This window comes from Leucoraja erinacea, chromosome 14 (assembly GCF_028641065.1).
Source record: "Leucoraja erinacea ecotype New England chromosome 14, Leri_hhj_1, whole genome shotgun sequence".
In the NCBI taxonomy this organism is placed as follows: Eukaryota; Metazoa; Chordata; class Chondrichthyes; order Rajiformes; family Rajidae; genus Leucoraja; species Leucoraja erinaceus.
The window spans coordinates 25,912,874-25,928,694 of NC_073390.1; the positions used below are offsets into that span (position 1 = coordinate 25,912,874).

At 43.7% G+C, this 15,821-nt stretch overlaps 1 protein-coding gene across 5 annotated transcripts in view; it reads right to left on the minus strand.

Moving 5' to 3' along the window:
* Positions 1 to 15,821, minus strand: part of ky (kyphoscoliosis peptidase) — a 152,228-nt gene that overhangs the window by 9,427 nt on the left and 126,980 nt on the right. For all 5 annotated transcript variants that reach the window (XM_055645897.1, XM_055645901.1, XM_055645900.1 and 2 more), the window contains 3 exons: positions 12,892 to 12,965; positions 9,607 to 9,715; positions 4,912 to 5,029 (listed from right to left, as the gene is read on the minus strand). In XM_055645897.1, coding sequence (XP_055501872.1) covers positions 4,912 to 5,029; positions 9,607 to 9,715; positions 12,892 to 12,965 — 301 coding nt within the window. The remainder of the gene's footprint in view (positions 1 to 4,911; positions 5,030 to 9,606; positions 9,716 to 12,891; positions 12,966 to 15,821) is intronic.

A 15,821-nucleotide genomic window follows, 5' to 3' on the forward strand; every position in this document is an offset into this window, starting at 1 on the left:
CTAAATCTTGATATCAATGCACCAAGGAGAAAACAGGTGGAGAGGACAATCTTTAGGGCCAATTGGGCTCCAAAATGAAATGTAAACAAAATTGATTAATACCTTTCTCTTGGTATGGCTTCCAGCTTACGACATATTTGTTAGTTTCTTTGATAGTAACAGAGTCACTTTAATTATAGATTTGTTTGTCTAGCTGATTTGAAGTGCAAAAGATCTAGATTCTTTAGATTGACATGGCTCCAGGGTGACCAAGGCTGGGAGCTGAACATCCAGGGATATTCAATATTCAGGAGGGATAGAGAGAAAGGAAAAGGAGGTGGGGTAGTGTTGCTGGTTAGAGAGGAGATTAACTCAATGGAAAGGAAGGACATTAGTTTGGAGGATGTGGAATCGGTATGGGTAGAGCTGCGAAACAATAAGGGGCAGAAAACGCTGGTGGGTGTTGTGTACAGGCCACCTAACAGTAGTAGTGAAGTTGGAGATGGTATCAAACAGGAAATTAGAAATGCTTGCGACAAAGGCAAAGCAGTTATAATGGGTGACTTCAATCTACATATAGATTGGGTGAATCAAACTGGCAGGGGTGCTGAGGAAGAGGATTTCTTGGAATGTATGCGGGATAGTTATCTAAATCAACATGTAGAGGAACCAACGAGAGAGCTGGCTATTTTAGACTGGGTATTGAGTAATGAGGAAGGATTAGTTAGTAGTCTTGTTGTGCGTGGCCCCTTGGGCAACAGTGACCATAATATGGTTGAGTTCTTCATTAGGATGGAGAGTGACATTGTTAATTCAGAAACAATGGTTTTGAACTTAAAGAAAGGTAACTTTGAGGGTATGAGACGTGAATTGACCAAGATTGACTGGCAATTAATTCTAAAAGGGTTGACGGTGGATATGCAATGGAAGGCATTTAAAGACTGCATGGATGAACTACAAAAATTGTTCATCCCAGTTTGGCAAAAGAATAAATCAGGGAAGGTAGTGCATCCATGGATAACAAGGGAAATCAGGGATAGTATCAAAGCAAAGGATGATGCGTACAAACTAGCCAGAAAAAGCAGCATACCGGAGGACTGGGAGAAATTCAGAGACCAGCAGAGGAGGACGAAGGGCTTAATTAGGAAAGGAAAAATGGATTATGAAAGAAAACTGGCAGGGAACATAAAAACTGACTGCAAAAGTTTTTATAGATATGTGAAAAGAAAGAGATTAGTTAAAACAAATGTAGGTCCCTTGCAGTCAGAAACAGGTGTTGATCATGGGGAACCAGGATATGGCGGACCAATTGAATAACTACTTTGGTTCCGTCTTCACTAAGGAAGACATAAATGATCTGCCGGAAATAGCAGGGGCCCGCGGGTCAAAGGAGGTGGAGGAATTGAGTGAAATCCAGGTTAGTCGGGAAGTGGTGTTGGGTAAATTGAATGGATTAAAGGCCGATAAATCTCCAGGGCCAGATAGGCTGCATCCTAGAGTACTTAAGGAAGTAGCTCCAGAAATAGTGGATGCATTAGTAATAATCTTTCAAAATTCTTTAGATTCTGGAGTAGTTCCAGAGGATTGGCGGGTAGCAAACGTAACCCCACTTTTTAAGAAGGGAGGGAGAGAGAAAACGGGGAATTACAGACCAGTTAGCCTAACATCGGTAGTGGGGAAACTGCTAGAGTCAGTTATTAAAGATGGGATAGCAGCACATTTGGAAAGTGGTGAAATCATTGGACAAAGTCAGCATGGATTTACGAAAGGTAAATCACGTCTGACGAATCTTATACAATTTTTCGAGGATGTAACTAGTAGCGTGGATTGGGGAGAACCAGTGGATGTGGTGTATCTGGACTTCCAGAAGGCTTTCGACAGGGTCCCACATAAGAGATTAGTATACAAACTTAAAGCACATGGCATTGGGGGTTCAGTATTGATGTGGATAGAGAACTGGCTGGCAAACAGGAAGCAAAGAGTAGGAGTAAACGGGTCCTTTTCACAATGGCAGGCAGTGACTAGTGGGGTACCGCAAGGCTCAGTATTGGGACCCCAGCTATTTACAATATATATTAATGATCTGGATGAGGGAATTGAAGGCAATATCTCCATGTTTGCGGATGACACTAAGCTGGGGGGCAGTGTTAGGTGTCAGGAGGATGCTAGGAGACTGCAAGGTGACTTGGATAGGCTGGGTGAGTGGGCAAATGTTTGGCAGATGCAGTTTAATGTGGATAAATGTGAGGTTATCCATTTTGGTGGCAAAAACGGGAAAGCAGATTATTATCTAAACGGTGGCCGATTGGGAAAGGGGGAGATGCAGCGAGACCTGGGTGTCATGGTACACCAGTCATTGAAGGTAGGCATGCAGGTGCAGCAGGCAGTAAAGAAAGCGAATGGTATGTTGGCTTTCATAGCAAGAGGATTTGAGTATAGGAGCAGGGAGGTTCTACTGCAGTTGTACAGGGTCTTGGTGAGACCACACCTGGAGTGTTGCGTGCAGTTTTGGTCTCCGGATCTGAGGAGGGACATTATTGCCGTGGAGGGAGTGCAGAGAAGGTTCACCAGACTGATTCCTGGGATGTTGGGACTGTCTTATGAGGAGAGACTGGATAGACTTGGTTTGTACTCTCTAGAATTTAGGAGATTGAGAGGGGATCTTATAGAAACTTACAAAATTCTTAAGGGGTTGGGCAGGCTAGATGCAGGAAGATTGTTCCCGATGTTGGGGAAGTCCAGGACAAGGGGTCACAGCTTAAGGATAAGGGGGAAATCTTTTAAAACCGAGATGAGGAGAACCTTTTTCACACAGAGAGTGGTGAATCTCTGGAACTCTCTGCCACAGAGGGTAGTTGAGGCCAGTTAATTGGCTATATTTAAGAGGGAGTTAGATGTGGCCCTTGTGGCCAAGGGGATCAGAGGGTATGGAGAGAAGGCAGGTACGGGATACTGAGTTGGATGATCAGCCATGATCATATTAAATGGCGGTGCAGGCTCGAAGGGCCGAATGGCCTACTTATGCACCTAATTTCTATGTTTCTATGTTTCTATAATTGATTTCTGTCATGGAAGAAGAAATATTTACAGGCACGTTAGGGGTTAAACATGATAGTTTTCCTGATCAGGCACTGGGAAAAAGAGTAACTCATTCTGTGGATGTAATGTAGATAAGATTGATGCTACGCCATGAAATCACATCAACATTACTTTCTCAGTGACTCGCGTTCGAACCCCTGACCATGTGCACATGTATAGGAAGGAACTGCAGATGCTAGTTTAAATCGAAGATAGACACAAAATGCTGGAGTAACTCAGCAAGGCAGGCAGCATCTCTGGAGAGGAGAGAACTCTCGAGATGCTGCTTGGCCTGCTGAGTTACTCCAGCATTTTGTGTCTATTTTATGTACACCTGTACCTGTCTTTATGGATTTTGTATGTCCTTCCTGTAGCTGCATCCTGTGTTTTCTCTGGATGCTCCGGTTTCCTCCCACACTCCAAAGATGTGCAGGTTTGTAGGCTAATTGGCTTCTGTAAATTGTCCTTTGTAAGTGGGATAGAACTAGTGTGTGGGTGATGGCTGGTCAGCGTGGACTTAGTGGGCCGAAGGGCTTGTTTCCGCACTGTATCTCTAAATTAAACTCAACTAAGACTAAAGAAATTCAGCATATCTCCAATGACCTTTACCAATTATCTACAATGCCTCAGAAAAAGCATCCAATCTGAATAATCACAGCTTGGTTTGGCAAATGTACTGTCCAAGTATGCAATAAATTGTAGTCATGAACACAGGCCAGTTCATAATATAAACTAGCCTCCCCCCCCCATCGATCCCATCCACACCGTGCCTTAGGAAAGCTGCCAACACAATCAAGATCCACTGACACCCCTGTCATTCTCCCTTGTTCCTTCTGTTATCGGGCAGAAGAAACAAATAGTTTGAAAGCATGTCCCACCATATTCAAGGACAGCGTCTTCCTGCTATAATAGCTAGAATTAGGAAACTTGATGGGATGAAATGGGATGCAGTGAGATATTGGGTTCATGATCCCAGATCAGTAAAATAGAATGAATATAAAAGGCCATTCAAGAAGCTGACAGACTGGTGCCCTTTTGTGGAGATGGGGGTTCATTAGAGTGACTGCAATGCCTTGGCTGGATGAATCCAGGTCGGACCACACCTGGATGAACATGACTCATACCTTGGCAGAGGGGGACAACAGACATTTGCCGGAATGTTGTCAGGATACAGGAATCATGAGTCAAGAGTGTTTTAATGTCATACGTCTCCGATAGAAAAATGGAAGCAGCAGCACAACAGGATATGTAAACATAGTACTCTGTAAACATGGAAAAAAAATTATAATAAATGGAAAAAAAGTTATATATAAGTTATATATATATATATAGAAGCAGGTTATTGGCTTCTGTAAATTGCCCCTAGTGTGTTGAATAGAACTAGTGTATGGGTGATTATTGGTTGGTGGGTCTCAGTGGGCCTAAGGGCCCATTTCCATACTAAAAAAACAAGCAAAAACGTAACATCTACAAAGTATGGATAATGGGAATGGAAGAGAAGTGAAACATTCCAACATTGGAATGTGGGCATAACACAAAATGCTGGAGTACCTCAGCGGGTCAGGCAGCCTCTTAGGAATGCATGGGAGAACAGGCGTGGACCATCCCATCCCTGGAATGTGGGGATGGTACAGGAGGGGACCGTCCCAGTATAGGGATATAGGGGAACAAAAGGAGTGGACTGTGCCAAAATTGGGATGTGGGGTTTGGGGGAGTGGATCATTCAGGCAATGGAAATGTGGGGGCTGATAAGTTCAGGGCCGCAACTTGCAGTTCTGGGGCTGAAGGTGGGGAGGGTTGGACAGGGAAGCTGCTGAAGAAAAATAATAAAAGTTTGACATAAAACCGCCTTACCTGCACATTTCACAGAAGAGTCCCGAGTACCCAGCACACACTGCTTTTCCACTCTTCAGAACATCACAAGCATCAGAATGCAAATGGTCCTTGTTGTGATATCCCTTCACATCATACTCTGCAAATACACAGAAACCCTGTCTACTACATTCTGCTTCATCAGTGGCTTCACAGAATCCGTCGGCACTTGCAAAGTGCAATTAAAGTTTGAAAATATTAAAAAGCAGGTACCTGAACCTTTGTCTTCAGAAAGGTGGAAAAAGGAGGGGAATGTGGGACGATAAACAGCGAAACTCCAAACCTAACCTTGGAAGCGACTGCATTGAATTCATGTCTATCACTATGATTTACAGAGGTAAACTCTGAATAAGCAAATACATAAGACTTTTACATTCATATATATATATTTCAACTGGGTGCACTTTGTGTTAACATTCACAGTAGACAATTAACTCACTAAGATTCCACAAGCAGGCAATGTCCCTGATTCTGAGCTAATAGCCCTTGAAATAGATGGGACAATCGCTTCACGATCCTCCCAGACCATGCCACCTCTAATTGAGTAGACTTCTCAATGTACAATTCACAACATGATTAGAAAACACTTTTGTTGATCAATGGTTTATCATTGAGCACTGTTTACAACATGAGAAAATGTACTTATGAAATATTGGTATCATCATATTTATTATGATATCCACATAAAATATACATTGGCTGTTTGCATTCCACTGGGAGAAATGTTGCTATCACTAGGCGGCACATTATGTGGTGGGGGAATGTCCTCCTCTCTGCTGAAGAGAGTTGAAGGGAAGGGAGCCGCTGGCGACGACGGATGCGAGGAGTGGGTTGGTAGGAGAGGCTGGTAGGCACCTCCAGCGTCTTCAAGGTTGGATGCAAGAGGCGCTCCCAGGACACAGACATAATCGGGTGAGGAGAGGGATCTCAGTTCACGGGCCACGCTGGTCAAGGGTGACGGAGGAAGTCCTGCAACAGCCTGGGCTTACGTGGATCGGGAGCCGTTGCAGTACATTGAACCTATGTGGACTGGACTTTGAACTTTTTTATAAATGGCACCAACATATGGCAACTCATGCATGTGTGATCTATGCAGAAATAATTTCACTGTGCAGTGCAGGTGACAATAAAGCACCATTAAACCATCGAGATGAGAAGAGGTCTCACCTCACTGTCAGGGGGTTTGGTGATAGAATCCTCCAGCCAAACCAGGAGACAATATATTTGATGGGTGGTTATATTGCAGGAATTCTTTAGTTTATCTAAAGGGTTTCATTCCTACAAAAAGTTTCAGTGAAACTTTGTAAATTGAAAAGCCTCCTTGAAATACATCAAGGGTATTTTGGTGCAGTCTATACTTACATGCAGAAATTGGCACTCCATAGGTTGTTGTGAAAACTAGCTTTGTAAATTAAAGTCAAAAACCCACAGTTGGTGGCACTATGGTGAAAATGAGTCCTCAGCTGTCAGGATTTCCCAATGAGAATGGTAGCAACTTAAAAAGGCAAGTCTCACGGTTGGCTATTTGACCAACAGAAGGAAGATAAGTCTATATGAAGCAATGATAGTGGGAGTGGATAGTGTGGGAGTGGGGTAGTGAGGCTTCGGCTCAAGCGGCTTTGGTATGAGGAGGCTTCGGTGAGGATGATTGCCGTATATCTAGGATTGGACTTTCTGTTTGTTTCAAAGTGTAGCTTGGGCCTGGTGTAGGTGGGATGGAAGCTATTGCTGTGGAGAGCTTGGCCTGTGGGATGTGGGGTCATAGGAAGACATCTGGTGATCCTGAGGACTGCATCTGCAGGAGGTGCATCCAGGTTCATCCCCTTAATGGCCACATTAGGGAACTGAAGCTGCAACTGGAGAAGGTGGTCATGGGAGTGGAGACTGTGGGCAGACAGGCACAGGATCTAAAACATTACCCAATGAAAGCTTGGTGTGTCCTTGAGTTGGAGACTGAGCCTATTACAGCACAGGGAAGAATGACCTGAAGGCAAAATAATCGCGATGTAATAACACACAACTGGGACAAAGTTTGCGCATGTGGAGAGTTCACTGCCAGGGAAGGAACATTGAACCTCCAATAGTTTGGCTATCATCTGCTGACTATTTGACTATGCTTTCACTGAGGTGGTTACAATACTATAAAAATATGCAAGAATCATCTGTCGTAGAAGCAGGAATGTACGTAGAAACAACATATATCCAACAAAATAGACAGCACTGAAGGATATTTCCTGACTGCCGCAGGCATCTATAGCATTATTTTCACAGCAGGAGAGGCAGAAGGTGGGTCCATTCTCTTGTGCATTTGCGGACTTTCTCTGTGCAATTGTTTACAAAGGCATCCAAGTAAAACCTGAGAACACGATGAGGCAGCATATATGGAGCGAAGGAAATAGGTAACGTTTCGGGTCGAAACCCATCTTCGACCCAAAACGTTGCCTATTTCCTTCGCTCCATAGACGTAGCCTCACCCGCTGAGTTTCTCCTGCATTTTTGTCTACCTTCGATTTTCCAGCAGCTGCAGTCCTTCTTAAACACTGAAAACACGATTGTCCATTCTGGACTATGTGGATGGAGTTTTAGATGTGGATTGAAAGTTCTCCCTTTACTGTTTGCTGGTTGAGAAGTACTTGATGGTAGATTTTAGGCATTTTAAAAATAAAGCTATTTTTAGATCACTGTGAGCCATGTAAATATGCTCACCGCATCGTTAGGGAGAATTGGACAACTGTTCCAAATGGTACAGTGTACTGCAAACTTGGGAGAAACAAAAACTGCGACTGGGTGATCTTTTATTAGTTTTCCTGGTTCCACTTACCTATAGCTTTAATTGCACCCCACTCAGACCTCGATTAGTCTTAGGTGCCTTCCACTGTTCTGGTGAAATGAGGAACTGTCAGTCGCTTTCCAGCCAGCACAGATCAATGTTCAATCATAGTCACTGCTCCCTTTTCCTCAGACAGCAGAGGAGCTGTCACCCAGTTGCTGTTATTTACACCATGAAACTCATGTTTTTTCTAACAAACTGGAGTCTATTGTGGCAATTGTTTGATGGGACCAACCAATTATTTCCATGTCCACATCGTCTCTCCACAACATGCAGGGAAGTTTATTTTTCCTTTCCAAAAACCATGAACATTCCACCACCCATCATTCCTATTGTCATTATTTTGTTGCTTTTTCTTGGCTACTAACTGCTCTGCTGTTGTAAATATTTTCTCTTTACTTACTCTGGTAAAACCATTCAAGATTGTGTACTGTTCTATCACGTCCCTTCAGTGTGTTAAGGAGAAATTCAGGGGTGATCTACTTGAACTATACGAAGCAGGCTGGAGAAGTTGTATGGTTACTCCTGTTCCTCTTAATGCTACATCATTGCAGTATTGGAAGCTCCCAGCACTTTGCTGCCTACAGGGAAGAAGTCATCGAGCCGGCCCCTGATCGAAGGACCCGATGCATTGCGGCCTGCAGGGCAGATGCTGCCGAGCTCGTCCCCTAAAGACAAGAGACCGGGCGGACAGAGCCGGTGATGACAACGATGACAGACGTGATGGGCGAGAAGCAAAGCCCATAGGAGAGGGAACCGGGGACTGGTCTAACGCGCCCTCAAGGTTGGCTGCAGGAGTTGCCCCAGGGTCACAAGGTGGATCGGGCGATGAGAGAGACATTGCGTCCAAGGAGGGCGATGGCTGGAGGCCCGGACTGAGTGGACTATTTCAGTACACATTGCTACTCGGTACTACTGTGCTTAGGTATGGCAATACTTTTCTGGACTATGTGGAAGAAAATAATTTCACTGTGCATTTGCACATGTAATGATAAAAACACCATTAAAATGACCATTGAACCATTGGTTAAAATCCATTTTAAACTTGAAACGTTAACCCTTTTCCCTTATTCAGCTGACTGTTAACACTTCTGAAGTCCAACATTTAAGGTGTATCTGGATACATGCTTCAATCGCCAAGCTAGAGAAGGCTACAGACCAAGTACTGGGAAATGGGATTAGTGTAGATGGGTATTTGATGGATGGCCAGGATTGGTGGACCTGTTTCTGTGCTGTGACGCTATGACCATAAAGAATATTTTACTCTTGGTTTTTTTGTTTAGTTTAGTTTAGAGATACTGGGCCTATCTAGTCAAACATCAACCATCAATCTGTATACTAGTTCTATGTCCTACACACTTGGGGCAATTACTGAAGTCAAATTAACCTACAAACCCACATGTCTTTTCTTGGAATGTGGGAGGAAACCAGAGGATCGAGAGAAAACCCACTCGTTCACACGGAGAACGTACAAACTGCGCGCAGATTGCACCCATAGTCAGAATTGAACCAGGGTTTCTGGCGCTGTGAGGCAGCAACTCTACTGCTGCACTAGCCGATAAAGTACAACTTTAGTAATTAAGAGATTGGACTCTTGTGGTGCATGGACCCAAGGCAAATTGTTGTTGGCAGACAGTTACAAAGCTGGCTGAGCACATCCCCTTCTGAGACACACTCGAAGGGAAGAAGCCCATAGGTAAAGCCACTGAGTTCACTTCTGGGATCTGGCAAAGAGATGTAGATTGATGGCATTTAAACATGGTTGTAAAGATAGTTCAGGCACATTTAATTTCTATTGCAAATAACTCCTTTGCAGAACTGTTAAGATAATTTAACTGCAGATTTACCAATATGACAACAGATCCACATCCATATTGCTCGAATTTTCTCCAGATCCGTGCTTGCATACTGCAACAAATTCTGTACCAGGGCCTCCACAGAATCCATTGGTGGAACCTGTTATTACAGGAGATGGTTAATGGTGAATACATCATGCTATCTGGGGAAGCTTTTCATTTCAAGGAGCTCCAATTGCAAGTATTTGATATGTGCAGAAGAAATAGGTTCAGTATTTTCAGCTTCTCCCCAGATCCAAACATCACCTTTTTTTAGCTAGTCGCCAGATTTTTAGTTTAGTTTAGAGATCCAGCATGGATATAGACCCTTCAGCCCACCGAGTCTATGCCGACCATTGATCACCCATTCAGACTAGTTCTATGTTATCCCACTTTCTCATCCACTCCCTACACACTTGGGGCAATTTACAGTGCCAATTAACCTACGAACCTGCATGTCTTTGGAATGTGGAAGGAAACCCATGTGGTCACATGGAGGACATGGAAACTCCACACAGACAGCAGCCAAGGTTAGGATTGAATCCGAGTCTCTGGTGCTGTGAGGCAACGGTTCTAAGTCTGGCCTCTCTGATTACTGACAACCATTTGCCACAATTTTAAACAGTCGCTTTCTGTCATCCCTCACTCCCAAAGCACTAGTCTAAAACTCATGTGTGAGCCTTTCATTAGAGAGGAGTGGTAGCAGAAGGAGGGTATGATGGAGGACTATGGGTGGGGATGTGGGGCAATGGGGGACTGAGTGTGGATGGATCGGTGAATGATGATGCTGTCAGAATCTATAAGTAGTAAAGTCCTCAACAACTTGTTAGCATCACATCATCCCCCAGATTTCCTCAGAATCACCCACTGTCTTTCTCTGGACAGACACCAATATCACCAGTGGGAAGCAGTGGTCCCACTTCAACAGTTTGACGAGGAGATCAGGTGCCATCTCTTTAGCTCTATCTTGACTGGGCAGTGAGGCTTGCTGTCCATGTCGAAGTGTGTGAAACTTTGAGTGCTGGTTGGGCAATGAAGGTATTGGGGATTGCTAAGCTTGGGACATTCTTCAGGAGTTACCGTGGTAACAGCCAGCTAATGCGAATGAAAATCAGTCTTCAACCATGGACAAGGATATCTGCACAATACACACTAACGCCTGCAGAAAGATTCACCTCTCAATATAGTTTAAAAAAAGCTGATTTTGGTGCCTTGATTCGCAACATAGGTGTTTGGAAATACAAAGTTCAGTTTACGTGCATTCCCATTGTAAAGATGTAACCCTACAGAGCCAGTGCCTTCACCACCCAATGTATTGAAGTAAACAATGACATTCTAACTATTGAAACTCTATTTAATCACCTGCTGTTATCTTTGTGCTCAAAGGGCATAACACCACAATGTATTTTCAGTTCGGAGAGTGATTCTCCAGAGATTTTCTCAGAGAACCTTCCAGATATGTGTGATAATCTTTTTTAGAGAGAGAGGGGTGGGTAGCTGGAATGCACTGCCAGTGATGGCAGTAGAGGCAGATACAATAGTGGGATTTACGAGGTTTTCTGATAGGCACCTGGGACTAGTTTAACCCGGCATTCTGTTTGGAATGGACATTGTGGGCTGAAGGGACTATTCTTTTGCTGCTCTGCTCTATGTTCGAAACTAATGACACTGAGAAAACTTACATCCCTAGGACCCGATGACTGAAGGCAGAGGTAATTGTGTCATTTCAGAGGCTTTTCGGTATTTACGTAAGGAATAGAGAGATATGGGTCATTAACGTAGCATCATGACTGGCACAGACATTGAGCGCCGAAGAGTTTGTTCCTGTGCTTCTATTGTTCACTTCCAGTCAATGTCTGGATCAGGTTGGCTCAGATTCTGCGGGGGGGGGTTGTGAGCACAAGTGAAGCCTATCTGAACTTAGCTAGCACAGATAAGATTCAAAAGTAGAAGCCAATTAAAGAGCAGAGATTAAACAATTACCCCTCAGTGAAAAGAAATTATGCACTGAATGTTTCCAGCATCTTCCGTGTGTATTTCAGGTTTCCAATGTGCATATTAGTTTGCTTTTGCAAAATATGATTGCTTTGGGATGGGCGTGATGGGAGGATTTGATTGGGCTGGGACTCAACATGTGTTTAGGAATTCCATCACACAACCTGCTTTTTGTGTACCCTGTGGTCTCACTTTGAATGAAATATCAACTGTAATTGAAAACCACGGACTCATAAAGTTCGTGACTTCGGCAATTTGTCCTCCAGCCCCTCCATGTGACTGGTACACTGCAGTACAGAGGAACACAATATTACAGTGGCTGGAAATCTGAAATACAACCAGAAGTCTAGGACATCCTCAGCAAATCAGTGGAGAAAATTGTGGAGAAATAAATGGTTAACTTTCATTTTCCATCAGTTCTGATAAAATGTCACTCTGTGTTTCTCTCTTCACTGATGCTGCCCGACCTGTTGAATGTTTCAAGCGGTTTCTTTTTTAAATTTAATGCATGATGTTGGCTTGGTACAATACCACGCAACACAGGCCTGTAATTCCCAGCAGCCACTTGCACGTGGCTTTCACACCAGATCCCAGTAGGTGTTGGTTCAGCTCCGCACGTACAACTTAGAGCTAGGTACTTTGATAGCTTTCTTTGAAAACTATTTAGTTGGCCCTATCACATTACCTCCCTAGCCCCCTCAAGACCCTGACTCCCAGACTAACCTCCCATCAGTATTAGCCACTGATTGCCCACCCCACCTTGACAAACATGAACCTAATCACTTTCCATCTCATTTGCCATCACTTTTCAATCATGAACTACATGGCTTCCACTAACTGCAGAGTGCTCGGAACACCACAGGACACTGATCCCACACCCAGCTACTGAACTCACTGCTTAATTTTTAACTTCAGCATTCCCGCAAACCCCCCTTCCCCATTGTGAATCCCACTCCACAATCTCCAGCCTAACTCCTCTGCTCAAACATGGCTCCTCATCACTGGCAACTGACCATAGTTCTGATCCACTGGAGGTTCCTGACCCTAGCCTGGCTCTGGACTGACCTGATGTGGTTCAGGCACTCTGTGGCATTCAAGGAAGCAAGGGGGACAAGGCCGTTTAAACCACGCACTGCAACCTCTGGGGATTTTCTGGGGCAAAGCGGCAAACAGGTCTTCAGTTAGCCACTGAAAACGTTGTGGAGTTCCAGGAACAGGGTACTTACTGACATTTCATTTACCATTTGGCCAGAGCAGTCTGAAAGTATAGCACCCCTCCCCCCATTTCTCTTTGATACTTGCCTTGCAAGCATACACATCAAGAGCCTCAAATTCTGCCACATTCATTTTCATGGACTTCAGGTTGTACATGTCATCTGAAAAATAAAGTAACGACTGTTATGTGAATGATTTACTAACGTCAACTTGGTAGCAGATTAATTCCCTAAACTTCTCAGTCTCTAAACAGTTTACATAATCTTTTGCCCTAGGAAGACAATAGACAATAGGTGCAGGAGTAGGCCATTCGGCCCCGAGCCAGCACCGCCATTCAATGTGATCATGGCTGATCATCTTCAATCAGTACCCCGTTCCTGCCTTTTCCCCATATCCCCTGACTCCGCTATCATTAAGAGCCCTATCTAGCTCTCTCTTGAAAGTATCCAGAGAACCGACCTCCACCATCCTCTAAAGCAGAGAACTCCACAGACACATCTCACTGTGAGAAAAAGTGTTTCCTCATCTCCGTTCTAAATGGCTTACGCCTTATTCTTAACCTGTGGCCTTTGGCTTGTACTTCTACTACAGCCTTACCTGCTTTGCTAACTGTTTTAGAATAATGTGACTTCAATGGCCATGCATCTTTAACCCTGGATATTTATCTGGCAATGATTTGACAGAGGATAAAAAGAGGTAGAGTTACGATTGTAAATTAAATCTATAGGATTTTGATCAGCTGGGCAAGTGCAAGATGTTACATTTTGAGAATTCCCGCACATTGGGAACTTGGGGAGTGTTGTAAAGTAGTGGGACCAAGGAATACACGTGGATAGTTCTCTTAAAGCAGCATTGCAATAGATAGGGTGGTATTGAAGGTTTTTGGCACACTGACTTTGTAAGTCAGGGAATTGAGTATAGAAGTTAAGATGGTTACAGATGTACAAGATATTGATGAGGCTGCACGTGATATTGTGTTGGTTTTGCTGCAGAGAAGATTTATGAGAATGTTGCCAGGATTTGAGGGCCTGAGGTATAGGGAGAGGTTGGGCAGGCTAGGACTTTATTCCTTGGAGCGCAGGAGATTGAAGGGCGGTCGTATAGAGGTGGATAACATCATGAGGTGAATGGACAGATAAATGCATAGCCTCTTTCCCCTGGAAGGTGGAATCAAAAACTTAAGGGCATAGGGTTAAGATGAGTGGGGAAAGATATAATAATAATATGAGGGGATTCATTTTCACACAGGTGGTGGGTATATGGAACAAGCTGCCAGATGAAGTAGTTAAGGCAGGTAAAATAACAAGATTTAAAATATATTTGGACAGGTACATGGAAAGGAAAGGCTTAGAGAGATATGGGCCAGATAGATACAAGCAAATGGGACTAGCTTGGATGGGACATCTTGGTCAGCAAGATGTGACTCTATGGCTGTGAATCTATGGCTGCTGATTGAAATGCAGGCATTATTAATTATTATCAGCAGCCATAAACCACCATGTTCAGTAACAGAAGACATCTTGAACAGCCAGGTCTATTTAAACTAACTATTCCAATATTTATCAACCATTCATCCTCTGCCAATCCAGAGAACACAATCCAAGCTTGACAAGTAATAAGGAAGGTAGATAATGGAATGACATTTTATGAAGACAATATGTATTTTTAGTAAGGTGCATGCAAAGTTCAAAGTTAGGCAGAAAGGCAAATGGCCATAGGAAGCTGATAATATAACATTGGATTAAAAGTCACCTCAGTACAGCGAAGAAAAGGGTAATTATTGAGGAACAGTCTCGACCCGAAACTTCACCCATTCCTTCTCTCCCGAGATGCTGCCTGTCCCGCTGAGTTACTCCAGCTTTTTTGTGTCTATCTTTGGTAATTATTCAACGTTTAAGTGATAGGAGGGTTTTATGTGCGAGTATGTTAGGCTGCAGCACCAGGTCGCTTGAATATCAATGATTTGGAAGTAAATCTGGTGCAATGATTGAAGTTTTTGTGGGTACAAATATTGTCTGTTTAAATGTAAGCAAGAGCTGGAGACCTCAGTAGGGTATCAAATGACTGAAATGGTGGTCAAAAATGGCAAATGCATTCCAACACACCAAAGGAACGGGTGGTAAATATGGTATTGGGGCATTGATTATAAGAGTCAAGAGGTCATGATGCAGCTTTATAGGATTTGGTTCGGCCAAATTTGGAATATTGCATACTGTTCTGGCCGCCCCATTACTGGGGGAATATGAAGGGTTTGGGGAGGCTGCAAAAGAGGTTTATCAGCGTACTGCCTAGATTGGAGGTATTAGCTCTAGGTTGGACAAACGTGGATTGTTTTCTTGAGCATTAGAGGCCGAGAGGAAAATTGATAGAATGATATAACATTATGAGAGGCAGATAGGGTAGGCAGTCAGAATAGTTTTCCAAGGGTGGAATTGTCAAAGATGAAAGGGCATAGGTTTAATGTGAAAGGGGCGTAGTTTGAAGGAGACGTGCAGGGCAAGTTTTATACACAGGTGGGTGTCTGGAATGCCCTGCCATGGGTGGAGGTGGAGGCAGACACGTTAGTTGCATTTTGCAAGGAATGGAAGCGTATGGGTCAGGTACATGCAGATGAGATTAGTTTAGTTTAGCATCACGTTTGGCTTAGACAATGGGGGCCGAAGAGCCTGTTCCTGTCTTGTGCTGTTCTATGTTCTATTTTCTGTGAATTGCATCTTCATCTGAGGAAGTTACCTGCTGCTTTTTCTGAAGGTGTTTAATGATCCTTTTAGTCGTGCTGTTGGGGGGACTTTTCCCACTGCTGCTCAGCTGTATGAGCATAAATGTATTAATTAGCAGGAGCATTAATCTCCTTGTTGGCAGCATTGGCAGTGCACCTACATTGTTCCCCTATGCTTCCCAATCAATTAATAGTAAGTAAAGAATCAACGTTGAAGGGAATATTCTGTTGATTCAGTTCACAAGGTGAGTAGCAGGTGGAAAGACTGTTCTGTCCAGGTCATCCATTCCAAGAAATC